Source organism: Urocampus carinirostris, chromosome 16 (assembly GCF_059441175.1).
Source record: "Urocampus carinirostris isolate Australia breed hairy pipefish chromosome 16, RoL_Ucar_1.0, whole genome shotgun sequence".
Lineage (NCBI taxonomy): Eukaryota > Metazoa > Chordata > Actinopteri > Syngnathiformes > Syngnathidae > Urocampus > Urocampus carinirostris.
In genome coordinates this window covers 9,039,921-9,063,393 of record NC_142364.1, presented here as the reverse complement: position 1 = coordinate 9,063,393, position 23,473 = coordinate 9,039,921, and the positions used below count along the sequence as shown (strand labels likewise).

The 23,473-nt window shown below is 41.2% G+C and overlaps 2 protein-coding genes across 2 annotated transcripts; one reads left to right on the top strand and one right to left on the bottom strand.

Moving 5' to 3' along the window:
* On the bottom strand, positions 1 to 17,421 carry kcmf1 (potassium channel modulatory factor 1). Its single transcript, XM_088356282.1, has 7 exons — positions 17,176 to 17,421; positions 12,042 to 12,209; positions 9,014 to 9,153; positions 8,823 to 8,924; positions 8,016 to 8,205; positions 5,535 to 5,841; positions 1 to 3,723 (listed from the first exon to the last, which is right to left on the bottom strand). Exons 1-7 carry the CDS (start codon positions 17,189 to 17,191, stop codon positions 3,459 to 3,461), a joined length of 1,188 nt encoding a protein of 395 aa, XP_088212408.1. The 5' UTR covers positions 17,192 to 17,421; the 3' UTR covers positions 1 to 3,458.
* A 2,925-nt stretch (positions 17,422 to 20,346) lies between these two features.
* Positions 20,347 to 23,211, top strand: cldn23.1 (claudin 23.1). The gene has a single exon (XM_088319812.1). It carries the CDS (start codon positions 20,399 to 20,401, stop codon positions 21,236 to 21,238), a length of 840 nt encoding a protein of 279 aa, XP_088175938.1. The 5' UTR covers positions 20,347 to 20,398; the 3' UTR covers positions 21,239 to 23,211.
* Positions 23,212 to 23,473: the final 262 nt, after the last annotated feature.

Here is a 23,473-nt window from a genome sequence, read left to right as displayed (position 1 = left end):
ATCTGTGCAGAGGTTGAATTTATTGTACTCTAAATGTACACTTTGTTTTAATATAAAGAAAAGTCTGCCCACGTCTTTGAACCATTGTTAAAGCCACAAAAGTCAATATACAACTTGAACTGTACACAAGTGGGTCAACGTCCGAAGGCGGCAAGAGTCGTCAAGGCTCCCGAACAGACATGAATAAATACAAAGTGCTAGCTTTAGCAGAAAAAAATAAATCCTGGAAAACCCAACCAAGAAAATGGAATTAAAAAAAAAAATAAGTGAACAGATACAAGCAGTTCTCTACGGGTTATTGTACACGTCGTCTACTTTTTTAGGGATTGTGCAGAGCACAATCTCTGGCTCTTCGAGGCATCCGAGGAATGCTAACCAGAGTTAGCGCGTCAGCTTTGGGATTATGTCAAGTCCTTTTTTTTCAGAATGATTGAATCGAGCATGCTGCAAAGTACCGCATGCAGTAGTTAAAACCCAACCGAGCAGATTTCTTTTTTTTTATTGATATTAGTCAGAAACACACACAGCAGCTTGGGCAGAGGGGGGCCGCCCCGTGCCCTCTGGGCTTGTCAATGGTGTCCAGGGGCGTATTCAGTTTTTTTTTTTGTGGGGCAGGGCAGGGTAGGGTAGGGATCTAGGGGTGAATCTAATGCAGGATTGGAGGTGCGTCCCATGAGAAGCAGCTGGTAGTGACTGCAATTTCACTCAAGTGGGAGAGGGAACTGATTATCACCATATATTTCTTATATATATTTATATAAATCCGTATGCTCGCTTACTCTGTTGCCAAGTCGAAACCACCCCGGGCAATCTGGTTTAGGTAGACAAGGATGGGGAGGGGTTGCTTAAATTGCAGCTTTTACACAGATATAACGTGCAAACAAAATGCCAAAATGGAGTGTGACTTCGGTAACATTGTGAGAAAAAAAATAATTAAAGCCAAGGCAATGATTATTGGAAGCAGTGCTTGGTCCCTATCTCATCTATAAAGAAATCGAGCACATTTGGTGTGTAATTACTTATCCAATTGTATTCAACAAATAATCTGTTAAAATATGTAGAGCAGGGATCTCAAACTTAACCCCCGCCTTAATATTAAAGTTGAAGTGAAAGTATGTTTTGGCCACAAGATGTCGCTGTACTATGTCATGTCATCGAAAACGTGTGCTAAAAGGCACAAGGACACAATACAGTAACTCATTCACCAACCCCATTTCTTATTGTTTGTGTTTATGATTGTTAGCATATGTTTGGCATCTTTAAATTAACAGTTTTCCCCCTTTTTTACCACTAGGAGGTGCTAAATAAAACACAGCCCCTTACCTACGCAAATTATGAATTACAGATTCTGTAGGAAATTTTGTGAAACAATGCAATGTTCAGACTGTGTTTCTGTGGAAAACCTGATTTGGTGCAAACTTACCCACATCCCAACTTCGCGACACCGGTTCTAGAAGAAACCCAAGAATTTACACGTGCAATTTGGAATGAAATCATTTGTGTGCGCACAGAAATTTAGTGTTCAGTTTCCGGGAAGAACTCACCTCAAAAAGGCCCCCAAAAATATATCCCTTAGTGATGCGTGCCAATTTCGAGGCTCTGGCGAGCAATTGCTATGAACATTATACTGCTGTCATGGTTTGGTGCGCAACAGTTTTGTGAGTCTGCAATAGAGCATTCTGTGCATGTTATATCTTGTAATAGTGGCCGCAATTTCACGTTTTCCCTTCATGTTTTTATATATGCTTCGATTTAGAGTTTTGCATGTAAAATGAACATAAAAAAAAAAACACACACACAAACACACGCTCGAAAAAAAAAAAAGCCTGACAGTACTGTATTTTCCGAACTATAAGGCGCATGTAAAGACCCCAAATGGCCAGGAATTTGAAAGTGCACCTTGTAACACGGTGCGCCTTATATACCGCAAAACGGTGGATAAAATTGGAAAAACATACAGATGTATTACGATATAATTCTGTATTTTAGCAATAATTAATCAATTGATAAACATCGCTGGCCCAAAACGCGATACCGATCACAATTCTTCGTTTGCAACCTGATTCACACCTGGGTTGTTGCAGTGAGGACGCAGGCACTGCAAGACCTCGAGTGGTACAGATGACAAATGAAAAGGCATGACATCTTATCTCATTATCACACCATTTTGACTCACTGTGCCAGTGAGTCAATGTATTTGTATACATTGACTTAAAATCAATGTATACAAATACAATGATTTGTATAGTGCATTCCGATACAGTCCCTCCAGTTCACCTGTGCGTGAATAACGTGAGCAAAAACAAAGTCTTTTAACAAAATGCTATACAAACAGTTTTACATAGGTATACATATTTGAGAGCGGTTTTTGCCGCACAGGTAAAAAAGTAGAGGGACTCTTGAACTGATCAGAATGCAAATTCAGTGGTTCCGCCACAGTGAGTAAAAATAGCGCAATGAGACAAGCTCTAATGCCTTTTCATGACATCTATACCTATGGTGGTCTAGTGGTTCAGTGTCAGTGCCCTCACCGTCGCGATCCGGATTTGATTTCCGTTGCAAAGGTTTTTGCAAAATCGGCTGAACTTATCGACCGATTAATCATTGCATTCTATGCCATAAGTCAACACTGTCGGTCTCACTGTAGTCTCGAAGTCACGCGACAGTCTTATGTATAAAAAAAAATGACAAAATATTAAAGAATATTTAAAAAAAAATGATATCCTATGAGATGTAAATATGACAGAAAGTAATAGATTAAAGTAAATGAAATTAAAAAGTATTCATGTAGAAGACCATGGGTTTAATTCTTTCAAATCTGAACGAGATTTCCAAAGAATGTGGATTTTTGTGAATGATTTCACAAATGTTCAATATGAGCACCTCCTTAGACACGACATACGTCAAGTTACTAATCCGAATGGATCGGACGTGCTGGTGTTAAAAAGTGTGTTGCTGAAATGGCCGCCCTGTTCACTTGATTCAACACCCTGTGACGTTTTCCTCTGGGGCTACATAAATGGAATGGTTTGTGGTCCCCTCTTCCTGCAAAAACTCGGAGAATCAATACAGCACTGGAGACAGTTACCCAAGATATGTTACAGCGTAATTGGAAGGAGCTGGGTTATCGATTGGACGTATGTCGCGTTTCAGGCGGTGCGCATAATCGACATGAGTGAAATCGTTAACATAATCCATATGTTTTTGAATTTCACATGGAGGCTTCAAAGAATTAATCTCATGGTCTTCAACATCACTCCAATTGGATTTCATTTGCCTTCATCACCTGCATTTTTTGGGGGGGTGCGCCTTATATTGTGGAAAATACGGTACATTCACCCTCGCCTCCACCAAACAAACAAAAACGTAAGGGGTGAGGGAGGGGGGTCTTTGAGAAGAGGGGCATCCATCACTGACAGTTGCAGCAGGTGGGACAGAGTCTGCGCGCCGCCCGGGCATCAAAGAGGCGGCGGCGGAGGCTCCTTGGCGGCGGAGGCTCTCTCTCGGAGCTGCAGGTGCTCCAGCGCAACGTCGAGGGGCATGACGTCCACGCAGCCCATGGCGCCAAAGTCGGCAAAGTCCCGGCGCTCGTCCTCGTCCGAAGACGAGCTCTCGTCCCGCATCAGCGTGGACAGCAGCAGCTCCTGCACGAAGAGGCTGCGGTCGGCGCGCTCGCCCTCCGCCAGCTGACGCTCCGCCTCTGACATCTTGGGCTCGTTGAGCCTGCGCCAAAAAATCAGGTTCAGGGGGAGACCGGTATATTGGCAGTTAACACCACATTAGTTTGTCGATAAAGCGTGAATGTTTGCGATTGACAGATCAGCGAGAAAAACACACTCAAATGGAAGACTGAGTGATTAGCTGTTACGATATCATTAGTTCCTCAATCCGACCTCCCAGTCTTGGGGCGGGCGCCCTACCCCCAAGGCCACCGAGCCGGATTTAAGTGAGTGTAGGTAGGATATGTGTTGGGGAAAGTGTTTGCTACCAATGCCTACTACACACCATAAATTCTAAGTTTGCTACTACTGGTGCTAGATAGTAGATAAAAACATAGTAATAATGTATTCTTTATATAGTATATGAAATGAAATGAAAATGAAAATTCATATAATATATATTGAATGATAATAATTATATTGTTAATAATGATTAATATTGATGAATTATCATAGTATTATTATTATTATTATTATTCATCACATCATTACAAACAATGTGTTAAAATGTGGTGTCCGTAACTTATATTCTACTAGCTGACACCATCTTCTAGCAAAAATCATCATTGCAGCCACCGTTAAGGTCCTTTTGTGCGTGTATGTGAATTCTATAGCCGCGCTCGAATAAACTTTTCCTTTTTCATTTTTTTGGGTTTGGGTTGGCATTTGGACTGTGTTTGAAACAGGCCTTTTCTTACTTTCACCATTTTCGTTATAGATAAAAAGCAAACCACCACCACGCGTTTGAAATCACTCTCCTCCCCCCTATGCCTTTCCTCCAGTGTAACACACTGGCGATGGTAGTTAATGCGTTCATTTCATTTTGTATGGGGTAGTTGGGGGTGAGGGGGGGCTCAATCGAAAGAAAGTTCTTTAAAGCTCAATAATTTATCTAATATAACAATGTCATAGAAAACCCTCGTAGTTTTCTTTTCTTTTCAATATTTGATACAATAAGAAACAAAACATTTTTTTATCATTGAAGTAATATTATTCAATGTTGGTTTTCAGTTTAATTTGAGATATTCCAATATATTTGTGAATTAATAATGATATAATTGATTTTGATCAGTTTCGATATGAAATAATAATAATTTTGAATAAATTGCACAGTCAATGACCTGCGATGTATGCCGACGGAGATTTTTCATTTTCCGGAGTTCCGTTAAGCGGAGTGGATGACGTCACACGCTAAACCGGGAATCGGAGAGGAGGTTAGCTCCGGTAGCTACCGGTTGCTCCAGGTAGCTACACGTTAGCGTCCGAAATGCCGGTTTTTCTCCAGCACAGCCAGTTCGTCTGTCTTATTTGGTAAAGAGTTCACATTTACCATGATTACGGACTGTACAGAAGACTTATACACCGCTAGCCGCTTAGCCCCGGCAATGCATCCACGGTAGGGCCCTCATCACGCAGGCGCGAGAATTCTTCAGGGCAAGGAGTTGATTCCTCGGATAAACGCATTTTTGTGCGTTAAACCCCATAACGATATGATGGAAAGTAATCCAAAGTGTACGGACGACACCGAAGACTTATAAATATAAAAAAAAAAAACTTGTTTTTGTGACCCAACCGTAATACTGTAGTGGGTTCAAATAAACCGTACTCATTACGGCAAAACCGTAGTACTTGGCAGGTATGTTAAAGCATTCAATTTACTTTGGGTAAGTCTTTAATTAGGATTTTTGTGAAAATCTACAGGAATGTTAAGAGTTTAATAGAAGAAATGTGAAATCTTAAACCTTTTAAGGACACCTGAAACTACGCACCCCACCTTTGACAAAACAACAAGCAAACTCTAGTCCATTGACTTACCTCGCTAATAGAAACTGCGAGTTGTGGGAGGACGACGACGGGTTGCTTTCGGCCGGTGCTCCGGGGTTGACGACGGTGGCGCTGGGTGGCGGGATGGCAGCCGCGGCGAAAGCGGCGGCGTTTGCCGAGTTGTTGCCGCGCCGGGCGGCGTGGCGGCCCGTTTCCACTTGCTGCCGCGCCGCCTGCGCCTGCTGCCGCTCCAGCTGCAGCTGCATTTGGAGCTGCTGCAGCTGAGAGGCGGACGGGCCCGACGAGTTGATCTGGCCGCCCGCCGCGCGACGCACGCCCGACAACTGCGACAACAACTCTAGACGGGGAACAGACGCAGAAATTTACAAGGTGAGGTTGCCTGCAATGACTGAGGTAAAACTTTCTGTTGTCAAAGTAAACATCCTTTACAGGAGACCTACCGTATTTGTTTGTGTATAACGCGTATTTGTGCAAAAATATCGCTGACCACAATGGCAAAACATTGGATGCAACTGAAATTCAACCCAGGTCGCGCAAGTAAGAGCTGAATCATAACCACTGTAGGGCTGCGACTAACGATCATTTTCATAAACAATGAACAGGTCGATTATTTTCGCGATTAATCGATAAATTGTATTTCCTGAAGAAATTTCCTACTCTTTAAATATTGAAGTTTTGGGCATATGGAAAAATACTGCTCTGATAGAATATTCTATAACATAAAACAATGAAAAAGTCCAAGGGTTTGTCAATTAACTTGACGATAAACAAAAACACAAATATATGCTATACACTTGCTAATATGTTAGATGCTTTATTCCTGCTACCTTATGCAAAGATCATATTATATTTGGACTCATCATACAAAACAAAAGAAGATAATTACATTAAGCTTATGTGTAGCATTGTTTTTATTGAGGAAAAAAATATGTATCAAAAAATGTAAACCCACTTTTTAAAATGTTGTCCAAAAATTTGTTTTCAGGCTAAATCTTCAAAAACAATAAACATTACCGATATGAAAATGATATATAATATGATTAAAAATCTGCCCATTTTTAAGAGTTAAAAGTGTCATTATTATTTTTTACCTTTTTATATTTGTTTTCTTTACTTCTGCAACACTTCATATTCCATTGAAAAGTGTTATAAAACAATTATGAAACAAGTTTCATGCCAATTTGGTTTGTAATGATGCAAAGTTCAATGAAAAAAAAAGATTTTAATAAACTAAGTTAACCATTTTTATATAAACCATCTCTGCCGGAATTGTGTGCACTCTTATTTGCATTGATGTAATGTAGTGGCTCATAAATCACGTGATACAACAAAACGATGATCTAATTAGTTGCCAGAGCTTTTATTCATCAATTTTAATCAATTTTATCGGTTAGTTGTTGCAGCCCTAAACTACTGGGCCACCAATAAGGTAGATAACACGCAAAAATTATCACACCATTTTTCTTTAAGGTACGCGAATCGAATGTTAGAGAACGAGGAAAAACAAAGTCTTCCTAAAAGATATTCAGACAAAAAAAACACGACCAGGGAAAGATCTCTTTGGTGTATCTGATGATGAATCGGACTTTAAAGGACGTTAAATACATTTGTTGCAAAATGTCATTTTGGTACTGTGAAAAATGGTGTAAGATGAAATCTAATGTATTTTCTAGGTCATCTATCACTGGTAGCTCAGTGGTTGAACTTCAACTCTCACCGCCGCCACCCGGGTACAATTCCCATTGCACCTGGTTGCAAAGTTTGAAACAAAATTTTACAAAGATTTATGATAAAAAAAAAAAAAAATGGGAACACGCTATACACATTTGGTAATTACCCTATTTTCTGCACTTTAAGGTCGACTGGATTTTAAGGCGCCGGTCCGTGATACAACTGACTCGCAAAGTCTTTACAAGAGATTGTGAACCGAAGAGAAAAGCAGCGTGGGAAGTAATTTGACCGTTCGGAACTAAACAGGGATAAATAATTTGGCCATCCCGAAAGAAATTAAAGCATGGCCGCACGTATTCAAAATGTACAAATCTTAGCTTGAGCTGCGTAAAAGTCACAACTTTTTTTACTAATTTTAATCACTTTTTTATATCTCATTTCTTTAACATTTGTATCTGGTACCATGACTCAAAATAGTGTGATATGAGATGAGATCTATTGCCTTTTCATACGTTATCTATGTCTCTAGTGGCCTGGTGGTTAGAATTCAGCGCACTTACGGTCGCTTTGCGGATTCAATCTCTGATAAATAAAGTATCCACTGATCATTAATTGCACAAATATGGAAATATTTTTCCAAATTTAATCTGCACATAAGGCGCACCGGATTATAAGGCGCACATTCAAATTTCTGGTACAATTTGGGCTTTTTGGGTATGCCTTGTAGTCCAGAAAACACGTTAACTAATAATGGAGAAAAAATTGTTTTGCAATGTTGAAAAGAAAACGCTTTCCATTACGTCTGAATTTAACAATATTGGCTGAAACAGCAGGTCTCACCTGCGATAGGGTCCATGGCCTCTCTGTTGCTTGGCGTGTAAGAGGAGCTCTGCGATGAGGACGTGGACGAGGACAAACCGCCGGTGGAGCCGCCGGTAAAGTGCATGTTTGTGCGCCGTGCTCGGGTGCCACCCAGTCCCCGGCCAGGGTGGAACATCCGCCGCACGTGCCGGACGCTGCTGGACTCGTCGTAGAGCCGAGATCCCGTTAAGGCGTGATAGCGATGCGGATAAGCGCACACCAAAGGACAGTTTCTTTCAGCCGGTGACAAAAGACGGCGAGGTAACCCTGTGTGGGTTCACAAAGCTCGTGATGTCATCAAAGCCATGCATTGATATCACATCTTGGGAGTAGCCATGTGCGTTTGATTTATGAGAATATATTTTCAGCCATTGGTTTTGACCCAAACAAGTTCATATAAAACACAGGGCGTTTCAAAAAAAAAAGATATTCTTTGAGATGTACCGTATTTTCACGACCCAGGACTGATTGGACTGCTAATATAAGAAAGTCAGTATGGAAGATAATATTTGAGATTATAGATGGAATGCGATTAAACCCTGTACAGGCCTGATGTTGAATCGATACTGGATTGGGACACCGCTATCAATTATAAACCAAGAAGACCGCCCCAGGCTCATTTAAGTAAAAATATGGCCGGCAAAATACATGAACTTATATGTGACATAACTGAGCTTTTGCCTCGCTTATTTTTGTGACAAGCGGAATGACAGCTGCTCATTGCAAGAGGGTATTTTAGCCACATCTAAGTCCAATAATGAGGTTTGCTAACAACAGAAAGGATATTAAATCTCTAGGTGCTCTGTGCTCGAGTGTGAGGTGGGCTGTGAAGTCATCCGTGACGTGGTTAGGATCACCCCCAGGCAAGGCGGCACAAATAGGACAGATCTGAAAATGAGGGAAAATAAAACAACTTCAAGCTTTGACTTATTTTTAAAACAAATGAAGAAACATGGGGAGAGTGTGTGCATACTCACCACCTCCGTAGACGTCTCCGGGTGCTCGGCTGTCACGTGCTCTTGCAAGGATGTCTCCGTGAAACCCATCTTGCCGCAATAAGGACACGTAAAGGCCTGGTGCTGCTCCAGCGAGAAGGTGTCGGCGCCATAGTACAAATCTACATTTGTTGAAGCCACGATATGAAGAATTATTTAGACAAATGCTTCGTTTTCATTCTGTACACTTAAAAATGTATCAACTACAGTAGAGTCCAGAGATACGGTATCCTTGCCTTACAACGTTTTCACTTTACGATGCGGGGTATGATGATTTTTCGACCCCACTATATGAAATCAACAAATGAATTCACATGCCGAAAACTAACCAAATTTTGTAGTGTTTGTGCGTATGCGGTTACGTCTTTGAGACGCCTGTTTGTTATTGGTTGACATGATTTAAAATGCTGGTCTCATATCTATTTGTGTGATGCATCAAGCAAATGCTGATAGACCATTTGCTGAACACCCAAAAATAATGTTTTCCAATTTCTTCATCAAGTTCTGAATCTTGCGTGCTTTGTTTTAATATTGTATTTATTCTCTATGGGCTCAAAGCTGAAGTGATGCTAAAATGAGAGGGGAAAAACATGATAACCATGAAAATTAAGCTAGCCATTTTCGAGAAATACTGTCATCCCTCGCTACTTCGCAATGACTGTGAATTGTGGGTTGAAAACTATGCCGCAATGAATTATCACAGGTCGCATATTGCTGCGGGTGAGTTCTGGCAGAGTGCATTTTTCCCGGTCCCGGCAGCTCTTTTTAGCCTTTTTTTCTGCCTAAAATGAACTGCACTCATAAGCAGTTTTACTCCACCATACAACATCAAAAATAAATCATTTTGAGTGCCCAAAATGTATAAAATATAAACTCTGCAGTGTTTGAGTGTAGACTGAGAAAAACACATGCCTCAAAGCACTCCAAGATGTCCGTCTATGGGTCAACGACATACTCGATGCTGTTCTACTATTGCTTTTTGGCATCACGAAGATGCTGATATGCTTTTGGCTCAACTCTACAACAAAACCTTTCCTTTCAATTCAGAATCTCGCGTGCTTCGTAAAGACTTAATGGGCGCTACAAAATGGTATTTATTCCTATTGTATTTATCATCTATGGGTCCCAGGAATTGCAGTGATGTTAAAAAGGAGAAGCAAAAGCAGGATAATCATGGAAACGAAGCCCATTATTAAGAAATACAAACGCACATGCATCATCACCCTGGTTAAAGAATGTGCCCGTAATCAAGTGACAAGTGGAACAATTATTAAGAATAAGATACAGTAATTCCGTGACGATAAGCCGCACCGGACTATAGGCTGCATGCGCACTGTAGAAACACTTCGGGCCTTTGCGCTCGTTAACCCAGCCTTCAAGAAAGTGTTCCAGTTCAGGACACTGAAAAGCTTTTTCTTTTACTTTTTATACTGCCCCAGTTCTTCCGGTTGAGGCTTCCAGCGTCTCACCATCAATTCATCAATGCGAAGTTTATGTGCAGCAGCTGTTTCCTTCTTTTTCGGCTAGCTCGATTGTGTTCAACTTGAAAGCTGTGTCACACGCTTTTGTTTTTGCGTTTTCCAAGATGAGGCGTGTTTATGCCAGTTTGTACAAAGCGCGTTACTATACGTTAAAATTCTTGTTCTATGTTGCTTATTAGTGATCCTGACTTTGATCCTGACTTTCTTGGGCACTCTTACCTTCTCTGGTCAAGCACCTCTGATGAAAAAAAAAAAAAAATACATACATTAGGCGCAACTCTGCATAAACCGCATGGTTGAAATTGGGTTGCAAAAGTTGCGGCTTATAGTCTGAAAACTACAGTAGATAGAACTTTATTTTTCCTATGTGTATGTATTCATTTATAATGCAAATTTATCACATCGGCCCTCCCTAACCACGTGACAACATTCGGGCAACCCAAGTAGTGGCAGCCATACTGGCTGGGTGTAAACACGATCATCGGCAAGGTGTTTTAGCGTGCTTTGGCCCTCCCAGGGGGGGATCGCATTGCATCAAATCGGAGCCCATCTCTGCCCTCCACTCCCCGGATAAGGGTCCACTCTTTATAGCCAGGCTTTCATTGGAGCTAATTTTGTTCGGGAAACAGCGCAATATTTTCGCCAAGTGTTTATGGTGCGTGTCCAAAATCACTGAAGGGCGCATTACAAGTGAGCTTCTCCCTCTGGCCTTCTCTCACCAGGTAACAGTATGAATGAATAAATGAATGAATGAATGAATGGATCGTCTTTATTGTCATTATCCCTTTCATGGGTAATGTATCTGACAGTGGTGAGATACAGGCTAAACTCTGTAGGTGTGGGAATTGTTACGTGGTAGGGCCAGTAGTTTATGCTTCCTCTCCCGACGCCACCTTTCGGTGTTCCTTAACCCGATAACAATCCATGGAGCACTCAATGATCTCGACAATTCGTCGGCGATGTTTTATAGATGTTGATAACCAATGTCCACAAGCTCCTGTCGGGTGTAGTGGTGGGACCTTGATGTGTGCGTAGGTAGAATCCAAAGAAACTTTCAGTGCTTTTTCATGTACACAAGCCAAGAGCTCTGGCTTCCATGCTCCCCGCCATATTGGACCAATTTTAATAAATAATTAGATACAAATGGTAAAGTCCGGAAAAACACAACGCCTTACACAGCCCTCTTTCATTTGATCATCCAACAAAATTACAGTAGACCTGTGATCACTTCAAACAGAGTCTTTGAGACACAACCAGTATGGCCAACTGTCTACTTTTCAGGAATGCGCGTTACGTCACACAATGTGTATAGCACGTATAAATAGCACAATTTAGTTATTTTAATTTTTCTTTCTGATGTACCGGGTGTTCAGAACGCATTTGCTAATTAACATAGGTTTCCATCTCCTGCATAAAGCAAATTCACCTTATGATCCCTACTTCCGAACGGATTATTGCCATATCCTGGGGGTCTAATGTGGTAACAAAAGAAATAAAAACATTTGTTGTCCGGCAAAATGAAAGCTTACCGTAGTCTACCCTGGTTAATATACACTGCATGGGATGCTCTGTGGTGTGTCGCGTAGTGGTAGCGCCGCTCTCGTAGCACGAGGCGCACAAATCGTAGTCGTAGCAGATGAGACACTTGAAGCGCCGTCCACGGAAGTTTCCCTTCAAACAAGCGTCGCAGCTCACACCTGCCACAGAAGACAACACTCATATTTTGGGGGGAATATATCGTTGAACTTAATCCAAAAACTGGTACTATGAAAGAAATATATGACCATCAGAAAACAAAAACTATCATATTGTGAAGAAAACTAGAGATCCCTTGTTTTTTGTGGTTAACGTGGAACAGATCCACCCGTGAAAAATCTGAGAAAGTAGCTCCGCACCTTAATAAAGACACCAAAGGGTTAAACTTACCTCAAGATTTCGTCATTACCGACTTAGAATATACGACTGTCCTATATAAATGAAGAGAAAAATAGGAAAGGAGGTAGATTCAGAAACAAAAGACGACGAGTGGTGGAATATCTGTAAAACACAATGCACACATCCACTAGCTCCCGGATTCTGAGGGAATTTAACTGAACCTGGTCAGATTTTTTATTACATCCAAAATTAGGAAAAGTTTTTGGCAGATTCAACAACCATGCTGGAGAGCATGTGGATAGAATGACGTTAACCACATGCATTTATTTTGGCTGTGTCCAAAAATAGAAGATAACTACGACAAATAATGGTTTGTTTTAAAGAAAATTGTGGGATACCTAGATCATTCCAAGTGCTCTGTTTGAGGTCCCTAACAGAAGGAATATTACAAAAAGGATGAATACCTGGTAAAAATTCTCCTAGCAACTGGAAGATTATGGTATAAACAAGAGCCCCCCATTGTGAAGCAGTGGGTGGGCACTGTGGAGGAATTATTTGTAATAGAGAGGATCACATTTCGAATACAGGATACCCAATTCATGGGCAAATGTGAAAAAATTGATGGATTACCGAAAAATAAGGACACCACTAATGAACAATGAAGAATGGACTTTAAATAATGACTTGAGCAACAAAGATACTACCCAAAACTGCAATGTTGTGTTTTATTTATCTTTTTAATTTTATTATTTTTATCATACCCCGTTTTGTTTTTTGTTTGTGTTAAAAAAAGACAAATAAAAAAAAGAATTTATAAAACGACCGTAACATAATTATAGTTCTACAAATAAAAACACGCAACGCATAATTGCAGTTCAATGGGTGGTTTATTGTCATATACAAGTACAACAAAATTGGAGTGCTTCTACTCCCAGAGTAGAAAGCAATTTAGAAAGAGGCTGGCGAGCTGCGCGCTAGCATCGAATGTCCTTGATTTGAGCCAAGTCCCCACGATGATTAGAATAATAGAGTCCCAAATAAAGCATTTTCCCAGCAGTTGTAGCTCCAGGTCATTTCATAAGTCCGATTTTAATTGATGAATTTCTTCTCAATGTAACAAGCCGCTAAAAGCTAGCTGTAGCCACACGCAGTTTGTTTTGATTCTGAGACGTAGACTGCGCATGCCCAGCCCCGGCTGTCTGACTCACAGCATACACCCAAACAGTAACGCGCACACAATCTGCCCCGTGCAGCACTTACTCTGTGCTCTCTCTGACCACAATAACGATACGTTGGTATCAATGACAATGAAGACAGTTCAATTAAAAATCCGCCAAAGAGAGAACCAGCAATTTCTTAGTCTTAGCCAGGCTGCTAGAAATTGATTAGATACATTGTGCTTTTCTCACTTTGATTGCAAAAAGGGAATAAAAAAATAGAGAGTAGATTTCTGAAGGGGGAAAAAAAATAAAAATCCAAGCTGTGATAAGAAGTGATACGCCGGGGTTGTTACGCGACACCAATGTCATTGCTGCCCATAAATTATTGGAAATAACCTTTGAGAGCTATACATTAGATTAAATTTGCACCATTTTGCTCAGCTGGTAACCGGTAGTCCTTCTTTCTTTTTCAATGGGAGTAGATCACGATATATCAAAACTTCTTGTTAACGTTTCCAGTTTCATACATTATATGCAGACTAAAAATATTGATCACTTCAGATAGAAAAGTACTGGTCAGAATGTCAGAGGAGTCAGAAAATAGCCAAGTGAAGTGTCACAAAAATATGTATTTCATAATCCATACATTAAAATGCTCAGAGTGACATCATTACAGCCCAGAAAATCATTAGCTGCACTCTGCCAAGTTTGGAGGGTATTGCAGGCTCTACCACATATTTTCATTCTTTATTTTAGCAAAATGTTGCTGCAAAAGGAACATGCCAGTCGACAAGCACTCGTTAATATTTTCTTAGTATCCTAATAATCTTTTATAACCTTTCTTTTTAATGTATTTTATTACATGTTTATCCTGGAGTACCATATCTAATCCTGTTGTAAACAATGTACACTTTATTGTTACCAATGACAAAGCTAATGCTATTCTCTGCTTGCTTGCATCATGCTGATGCAACCTAGTGTCAGATGCACATGGATAGGTGTCCCGCCACAAACATGGCTTCTTTGACAGTAAATGAAAAACACAACAAATGTGCTTCGAACAACTAGTTGATCATACAACCTCCTTTGAAAAAAAAGGGTGAAAAAAAACGAAATTCAACAAAATTGGATTTGTTTAAATCACTATGTAGGCAACACAGCAGCGCAGTGATTAGCACATGTGTGGCACAGTTCTGAAGCCATTGGATCAAACCTTCTTGTGTGGAGTTTGCATGTTCTTCCCGTGCTTGTGTGGGTTTCCTCCCACATTCTAAAAACATGCATGTCATGTTAGTTGGCCGGTCCAAGTGGTCCCTAGGTGTAAGTGAGCGAGTTGTCTGTCCCTGTGTGCCCTGCGACTGGCTGGCAACCAGAGGGTGTCCCCTGTCCACCGCCTGAAGATAGCTGGGATTGGCTCCAGCACCCCCGCGACCCTACTGAGAATAACCGGTGCAGATAATGGATAAATCATTAAGACTTGCAGTGATGCTAAACGTTGAAGCGAACACAGGATAACTGTGGAAATGGGACAATCATTAAGAAAAAAGTTGGCCATTGAACAAAAGAAAGTCTCCTCAGGGGATGAAAATCTTCACAAGTGGAAGTTTAAATTGAGTTTATTTCAATACACCATCTTTGCCCCACACTTCCATCCACCTGCTACTCGACTATACCAGTTTAAATTACGTCACACCAAAGGTAACTACAAGTAAATGATTTTTGGTCCATGTACATTTTTTTTTATACCTTTATTCAACCAATTGAGTTAAAAAACACTTCAGCTACACTCAAGGTATTTTGACCATGGAATGTCCATGTGTTATAACCATAATTTCTAATTTTTCTTTTCCACTTCCAACCACTCGAAATGTTCAGGTGGATCTTAGCTACACATACAAATGGGTTTATTATGCTCTTCGTAGAGTGTTTTTTTTAAATTTATTCCTGTTTTTTTCATGGTAAGTCATTAAAATGACAAAATATGTAACAATACCTCCCAAGGGTGAAGCATACACTCATATTAAACATAAGCAGTACTCGCACTATACTATTTTATTTTTTTATGTTTTGATCTGGGGCAGCACGGTGGGGCAGTGGTTCGTGCGTGTGCGACACAGTTCTGAGGTCATGAGATCAAACCTCCGGTGTGGAGTTTGCATGTTCTCCCTGTGCTTGCACGGGTTTACTCCGAGCACTCCGGTTTCCTCCCACATTCCGAAAACATGCATGTCAGGTTAATTGGCCTGTCTAAATTGCCCCTAGGTGTGAATGAGCGAGTGAATAAATGAATAAACATTGAAAAGTGGCGAAAGCTAGGAAGAAAAGAAAAAAAATGTAATGACAACCAAGCCTCTTGAAAGGAACCGATCCTTTATCTTCAGGGAGCCGGCACAATAACATCGTCCCCTGCGACTGGCTGGTAACCAGTTCACGGTGTCCCCTGCCCACTGCCCGATGATAGCTGGGATAGGCTCCAGCACCCCCGCGACCCTACTGAGGATAAGCGGTGCAGATAATGAAATGAACTGCATTTATATAGCGTTTTACAAGTCAATGACTTCCCAAAGCGCTTTACAATGTGCTTCACATTTCCCAATAGCGGCCGTGCAGCCATGTAAGGCGCTAACCTGCTTATTGGGGGTATTAGGGGTTCAGTGTCTTACCCAAGGACACTTCGACATGTAACAAGGAGGAGCCGGGATTCGAACTACCATCTCTTGATCAAGACGAGCGCTCTACCTCCTGAGCTACTGCCGCCCATGGATGTTTTGATCTGGTGTACTGGGGTTCGGAATCTTCTGTTTTTCCACCCCGATATACGATTTTACTTTGTGACCAGATTCAAATCGTATCCCGGGGGTCTACTGTATTGGCTCTTAACTGATACTCCTCCATGGACAGTACTTGTTCAAGGATTACTCGGTTCACCTTGACAACGGTTGTCAGAGTCATTTAGACAACAGTTTGAAACAAAATGAACGTCTTCAAATACATTTTGAAGAGTGTTCCACATGCAAATAAGGTTTGATCACTGTGCCACATGACCGATTTTATCCATGATCTTGCGTGCGCTAACTTTTAAGCCAACTTTCCGAGTGAACGCAACAAAACGCGCATGCATTTTCAGTTTAGGTTACTAATACTCGATTTGGGGGGGAAACAAAAAGAAAAATGGACATATTTGTTTAAGCGCCTTAAACACGTTGGGGACTTATGCGGCCTGACTCTTGATGACAGTGCACTAGCTTAACGAGACTTTTTAGCGGCTAATGTTAGCTTTCTAGCAAACTCACGACTGATAAACACTACGTGACATTGACGTATTATGTATTTAATAATTTGAATGATGTCCTTTATGTGAGAAAAAGAGCGCACACGACGGTTAATAAGTTGGTAGCGTACGTTAGCATTGCTAACCGGGGCTGACAGCGGTTAGCCACGGCTAGCGGCTAAGCTACGTCATGTACTCGAGTTAATTAGGGACTTTTAAAGCATTTTAAACGTAAAATGAAGGCCGGTGTTACTTTATGTTAAAACTCGAATATAAAATACAACAGTTTTATTTGTTTTAAATGTTAAAAATTAGCTGGTAGCTTAGCTAAGCTAGCGACGGCGTTTCTCAACTCACCCTCATGACGGGACATCCTACAAGCGGCCCGCAAAGCAAGCACCCTGCCCGGGGTTCCCCCACAGCGCCGTCGACGATGCGAGAACGGGGAGATGCGACGACGAGGAAGATGTCGGTATCGTTTACCTTCAAATGGTCCTCCTTTATTTGTGTGTTTTAAGGCTAAAATGGAGCCCCTTGGCTTGCTTTACCCACCCCGAGGTAGCCACTTATGGCGTCAGTGACGGCGAAGGACTCCAGGGGGCGCGCTAGTGTAAGTGCACCGCGTAGTGAAACACAAGGAAGAATGGTTATTTTCGCCCACATTTTCGACTCGCAGGCATACGAAGCGTGTGCCAAGTATTTTGGTGAGTGGTTCATGAACCGCGAGTCGAAATGTGTGTTGGTCAAGTCAAGTCCCATTTATTTGTATTGCCCTTCCTCACAAAATGTCTAAAAGGACTCCAGAGGCCAAAATGTCATCATCCCCTGATCTGAAACCAACATGAGGGCAAGGAAAACTCAAAAATCTCAGCAGGAGGAAATTAAGAAACCCCAGGAGTACCAGGCTGCAATAAATGTTACTTTGGGAAACAATACACAAAATATATTGAACATCAATACAAAAAACATAGGTCCACCCTAAGAAAACTAAATGTAATAGTGAGGACGATCTAGAAATAAGACAAACCAACAAAGAAAATAAAATTAAATTAAAAAAGGAAAAAGGAGAGATAAAAAACGAAAAAATAATCAACTAGGAAAAAAAAGAATTATAAAGCTGGGGGTGAATAAAAGGAAGAAAAAGCAGGGGAAAAAAGCACGGGGGAAAATTAAAAAGCAATAGCAAAAAGGATAAAAAATCAAACAAAGAAATAATAAAAGGAAGGGCAAAAATGAGAGAAATTATATAGCAAGAAAAAAAGAAGTGAAAAGATGGAAAAAAAGAAACAAGAATAAAAGAAAAATGAAAGAAAAAGAAGATAACAAGCAGGGAAAAAAGAAAAAAAACGAGTAAAAACAAAAGAAGGAAAAAAAATATAAATTAAAAAAAGAAGAAAACGGGAGAAAGAATCAAGAAGCAAGGGGGGAAACAGACAAAAGAAAAGATAAAACAAATAAAAAATAAAAAGTTGGGGGGAAAACAGAAACAAAAGAAAAAAGAAAAAGAGGAATAAACAAGAACAAAGAAAAACACAGGGAAAAGACAAAAGAAGAAAAATAAGACATAAAATGATGAAAGGAGAGAAAAGGGAAGAAAAATAAAAAAGCAAGAAAAATGAAGTAAGCCGAGGAGAAAAAAAATGAAAAAGGAGAAACGAGCAGGAAGATAGAAGAAAAAGCAAGAAAAACTAATAAAAAAAATCTAACAAAAAAGAAATATAAGAAAGAAAAATGAAATTTAAAAAAGGTCATTGGAGGACAGAATAAGAATATTCTCAGCAAATTTCAACTGGAATCCCTGCGTGACCTAAAAACATTCGAATAAACGATACTTTTAGAAAATCCTAAACATTTTAATAGCAGTCATCCCCATTTGATATGCGAACCCACTCCACCCCCCACGCCCCTGAGAATCATGTCTGGCAACGGCCCTGGTGAGCAGAGTTTACTACAAGATTTATTGTGTTCAAAACAAAAGTTTAAAAGCTCATGCAAATCGAAACTAGTCTTCCTATTCGGAGCAGCTGGCAGAAAAAAAGAAAAGAAAAAAAAAGAAAAAGGAAGAAAAAAAAAGGGAAAGAAAACTCACGCACGTCCACGCCCACGGGAGGCCGGTATCGCTCAGGTACTCCTCATGGGAAGTCCGTTCCTTTTTAGAGAACCGGCTTTTTCGGCTCGGCTCACTAAAAAGAGCCGGCTCTCCGCTCCTCAGATTCAGTTCGGTCACAAATGGATTAAAGCAACAATTCACCAGGGGAAGACAGTATAAGAACCGCGCCTTGATATGAGAGTTTAAAGGGACAGTGCGTATTATGAGTCGCCTCCTAGTGGTAGGAAAAAAACCCAATTTTCTGACTTGTCTCATCTCATCTCATTATCTGCACCCCTTGTCCTCAGTAGGGTCGCGGGGGTGCTGGAGCCCATCCCAGCAATCATCGGGCAGTGGGCAGGGGACACCCTGAACTGGTTGCCAGCCAATCGCAGGGCACACGGGGACAGACAACTCGCTCGTTCATTCCCCTGATCTAAAACCTACATGAGAGCAAGGAAAAACTCAAAACCTGAGGTTATCCCCCTTCCAGGATGACCAGGCTGCAACGGATGTTGCAATAACAAATAATAAACAGAAGTAAACTATAGGCCACAGGTGTCAAAGAGGCGGCCCGCGGGCCAGAACAGGCCCGCTAAGGGATTAAATTTGGCCCGCCAGACAACACTCAGAGAAGCGCAAGAGAAAAACGAGCTGCAGGTTGAAATATGTCAACCTGGTGTTGCCAAAGCCAGGTGTATCTCACAAAGACACTGTACTTGTATTTCTCTCTCTCTCCCCCTCTAACTCTCTGTCTCTCTCTCTCTCTCTCTCTCTCTCTCTTTTCCATCCCGTTTCTCCCACTGTCTCTTTCTCTCTCTCGGTCTTTTAACCTCTTTTGCTCTAACTTCCTTTTTTCCTTTTCTCTTTTTTCTCTTTCTCTCTTCATACCCTTTGCGCGTTCTTTTCTCTTTTCTCTCCTTCTTTCTATTCCTCTTTGGATTTCTTTCTTCCTCTCCCTTTCTTTTCCCCCTCTCTCACGACTTTTTATCTCTTTTGTTTCTCCCTCTCCCTCCCTCTCTTTTTCTTTCTTTGTCCCGCCCTCTCTCCTTTTCCCTCCCTCTTTCTCTTATTTCTTTCTCTTTTTCTTTCTCTTTAACGTACTAGTCCGGCCCCCGACAGAATGTTTGTTCTATCGTGTGGCCCCCCGAGTTCAAATGAGTTTGACACCCCTGCTATAGGTCATTCATAAGCTATAGAACAATCCACTGTTCTCCAAAAACGCTCCACAAAATAAGATTGAAAGATCCAACACATATCAAGAAAGAATGTGAAAAGAAATCCATCAGTGCAAAATGAATCGTTTACATGGGCTGCATTTACGTCTTGAAAGGAACCGATTCTTTATCTTCAGGGAGCCGGTTTATAGCGCCGCTTCGTTCTCGAACGACACACCACTCCCATGTACATATCGAGCGCTCGCCCTGCGCGTCCTCATTCAGTCTTCTGCCGTTCCAGGGGAACCGAAACGGTTTTTGAAGTTCTCTGAAAATGCCTCGGCGAAACGCACAAGAATGGATGCGCCTTTCCCTGCGAACGCCGGGCATCTTCATCTTCGGCCTGGTGATGGCGCCCTGCGGCTGGGTGCTCAACCTGACCTCCACGGTGGCCCCCAACTGGAGAACCCTGGAGGACGTCCCCGACACCCCGAGTAACGAATTCATCGAGCAGGGCATTTGGGACATCTGCCGTTCCGTCACCACCTCCACCTCCTCCACTTGCGGCTTGGAGGACTCGGAGTACTTCGGGAACGACATCATCGATGTGGCGCAGGGCTTGATGGTGGCCTCGTTGGTGGTCACCCTGGTGGGCTTGGCGGTGGCCATCCCCGGGATCCGCTGCTGGACCGAGAGACCCAACTGGGTGGTGGCGGGTCTCGGGGGGATCCTCATCTTCATCTCGGGGGTCTTCGCCATCATCCCCGTGTCCTGGTACACGCACATCCTGGAGGACATCTCCACGGTGACGCCGAGGGTCACCGTGCGCGTGGGTTACTGCATCGTGCTGGGCTTCATCGGAGGGATTTTCGAGATCCTGGGCGGCTTCGTGATGTTCATCGGCATCTGCCGATGCTGCGGGGGCAAAAACCGGGGAGAGGTGCGGGTCCAGGAACGGGAGAACGGGAGAACCCGTTTCAGCGCGCGGCCGCCGTCCGAACCCAGGCGCGTGGAGGTGCCGTCGCTGAGCGCCAGGAGCCCCGCGCCGAGTAGCGTGCCTTACATCAGGGACTCCATGATGGACGACGACATCTCCTTCCCGAGGGCCAAAAGTGCCGGGCCCCGCTCCGTCGACACCTCCTACAACGGGAGGCCCTACGACGCGGACTTGTGAGGTGGGGGGTCCAAGTGGGGGACCGGGTTTGCGCGCAGTGTTTGAGCCAAGGAACATCAATTTGGGGAGAAAAATCAATATTGAGCTACGAAGAGGACACACAGTTTAATATCAGTTTCAAAAATAACAACTAAATACCTATAAAGGTAGAAAAACTTCATTTTAAACAAGCACATCGTTTTTTGTATATATATTTGAGACAGATTGTGGTTTTTTTTTGCTTGTAAAAATAAAATTCATCACCCTTTAATGTCAAAAGGTTGTTACTCCAATATTACTCTTTATCAAAACAGTCAAAGGAAAAATGCATCGAGCTACAAAGAAGACACACAGTTTAATATCAATTTCAAGAATAACAACTAAATAACTATAAGTAATTTTATAAGTATCAGACCTTTACACGAGTATTTTTTACTTTTTGGAGATGAATTAAATTGTTGGAAACCCCAAATCAGGTTTCACGCCCATATCGGTAATTTACCCTAGTATTGTACTATTTTATTGTCAGTCAAAAGGAAAGTGCAGTATCGAGTACTTCCATTTCGGAATTTTTTAAGTATCAGACCTTTACACGAGTATTTTTTACTTTTTGGAGATGAATTAAATTGTTGTAAACCCAAAATCAGGTTTTACGCCTATATCGGTAATTTACCCTAGTGTTGTACTATTTTATTGTCAGTCAAAAGGAAAGTACAGTATCGAATACTTCCATTTCGGAATTTTTTTAAGTATCAGACCTTTACACGAGTATTTTTTACTTTTTGGAGATTAATTAAATTGCAAAGACTTTGTTATAAAACCAAAATCAGGTTTCACGCCTATATCGGTAATTTACCTCAGTATTGTACTATTTTTTTGTCAGTCAAAAGGAAAGTGTAGTATTGAGTACTTCCATTTCGGAATGTTTTAAGTATCAGACCTTTACACGAGTATTTTTTACTTTTTGGAGATGAATAAAATGGTTGTAAACCCAAAATCAGGTTTCATGCCTATATCGGTAATTTACCCTAGTATTGTACTATTTTATTGTCAGTCATAAGGAAAGTGTAGTACCGAGTACTTCTATTTTGGAATTTTTTAAGTATCAGACCTTTACACGAGTATTTTTTACTTTTTGGAGATTAATTAAATTGCAAAGACTTTGTTATAAAACCAAAATCAGGTTTCACGCCTATATCGGTAATTTACCCTAGTGTTGTACTATTTTATTGTCAGTCAAAAGGAAAATGTAGTATCGCGTACTTCCATTTCGGAATCTTTTAAGTATCACCCCTTTACACGAGTATTTTTTACTTTTTGGAGATGAATTAAATTGTTGGAAACCTAAAATCAGGTTTCACGCCTATACCGGAAATTTACCTCAGTATTGTACTATTTTATTGTCAGTCAAAAGGAAAGTGCAGTATCGAGTACTTCCATTTCGGAATTTTTTAAGTATCAGACCTTTACACAAGTATTTTTTACTTTTGGGAGATTAATTAAATTGCAAAGACTTTGTTATAAAACCAAAATCAGGTTTCACGCCTATAAAGGTAATTTACCCTAGTATTGTACTATTTTACTGTCAGTCAAAAGGAAAGTGCAGTATCGAGTACTTCTATCTCAGAATTTTAAAAGTATCAGCGCTTCACACGTGTCGTTTTTAATTTTGGGGGGATGAATTGAGGTGAAAAGACTTAGTTATACTCAAAATCCGGTTTTTATGCCCATCGAGAAACCCACTCCAATCACTGAACTATGGAGAAGGCTGGAAGAAGAATGGACCAAAATCACACCAAAGCAGTGTGGAGACATTCACAGCAGAGGCCTGAACACTTTTTACTCATTGCTGACTTTTGTAACCTTCAGATTTGTTTCCCGTGCCTAAATCGTTGTTAGTCTCTAATTTTAATCAGTCTGTTGAAAAATGATTTTATTTTGTGAAAAAAGTGTTACGATGAAAGAAACACAATAAAATGTAATTAACTGTAGAACGGTGAAGATGGTATTATTTCAAAATGATTCGATATTTTTATAAGTGTCATGATTACTGATGTGAATCACCAACCTTCTCGGACTCTGATTGGCTCCCGTTCAGTACTTGTACCCACTCCTGCCCGTCCCCTTTTGTCAGTCCGTCTGCGAACCTCAGTGAACACTAGGCAAGCCTTTTTCGACCCTGACTTCCACCTGTTTTTTGCTCCTGTCTGTCCCCCGGCTTCGATCCGTTTTTGATCCTCGACCACGTCTTCTCTT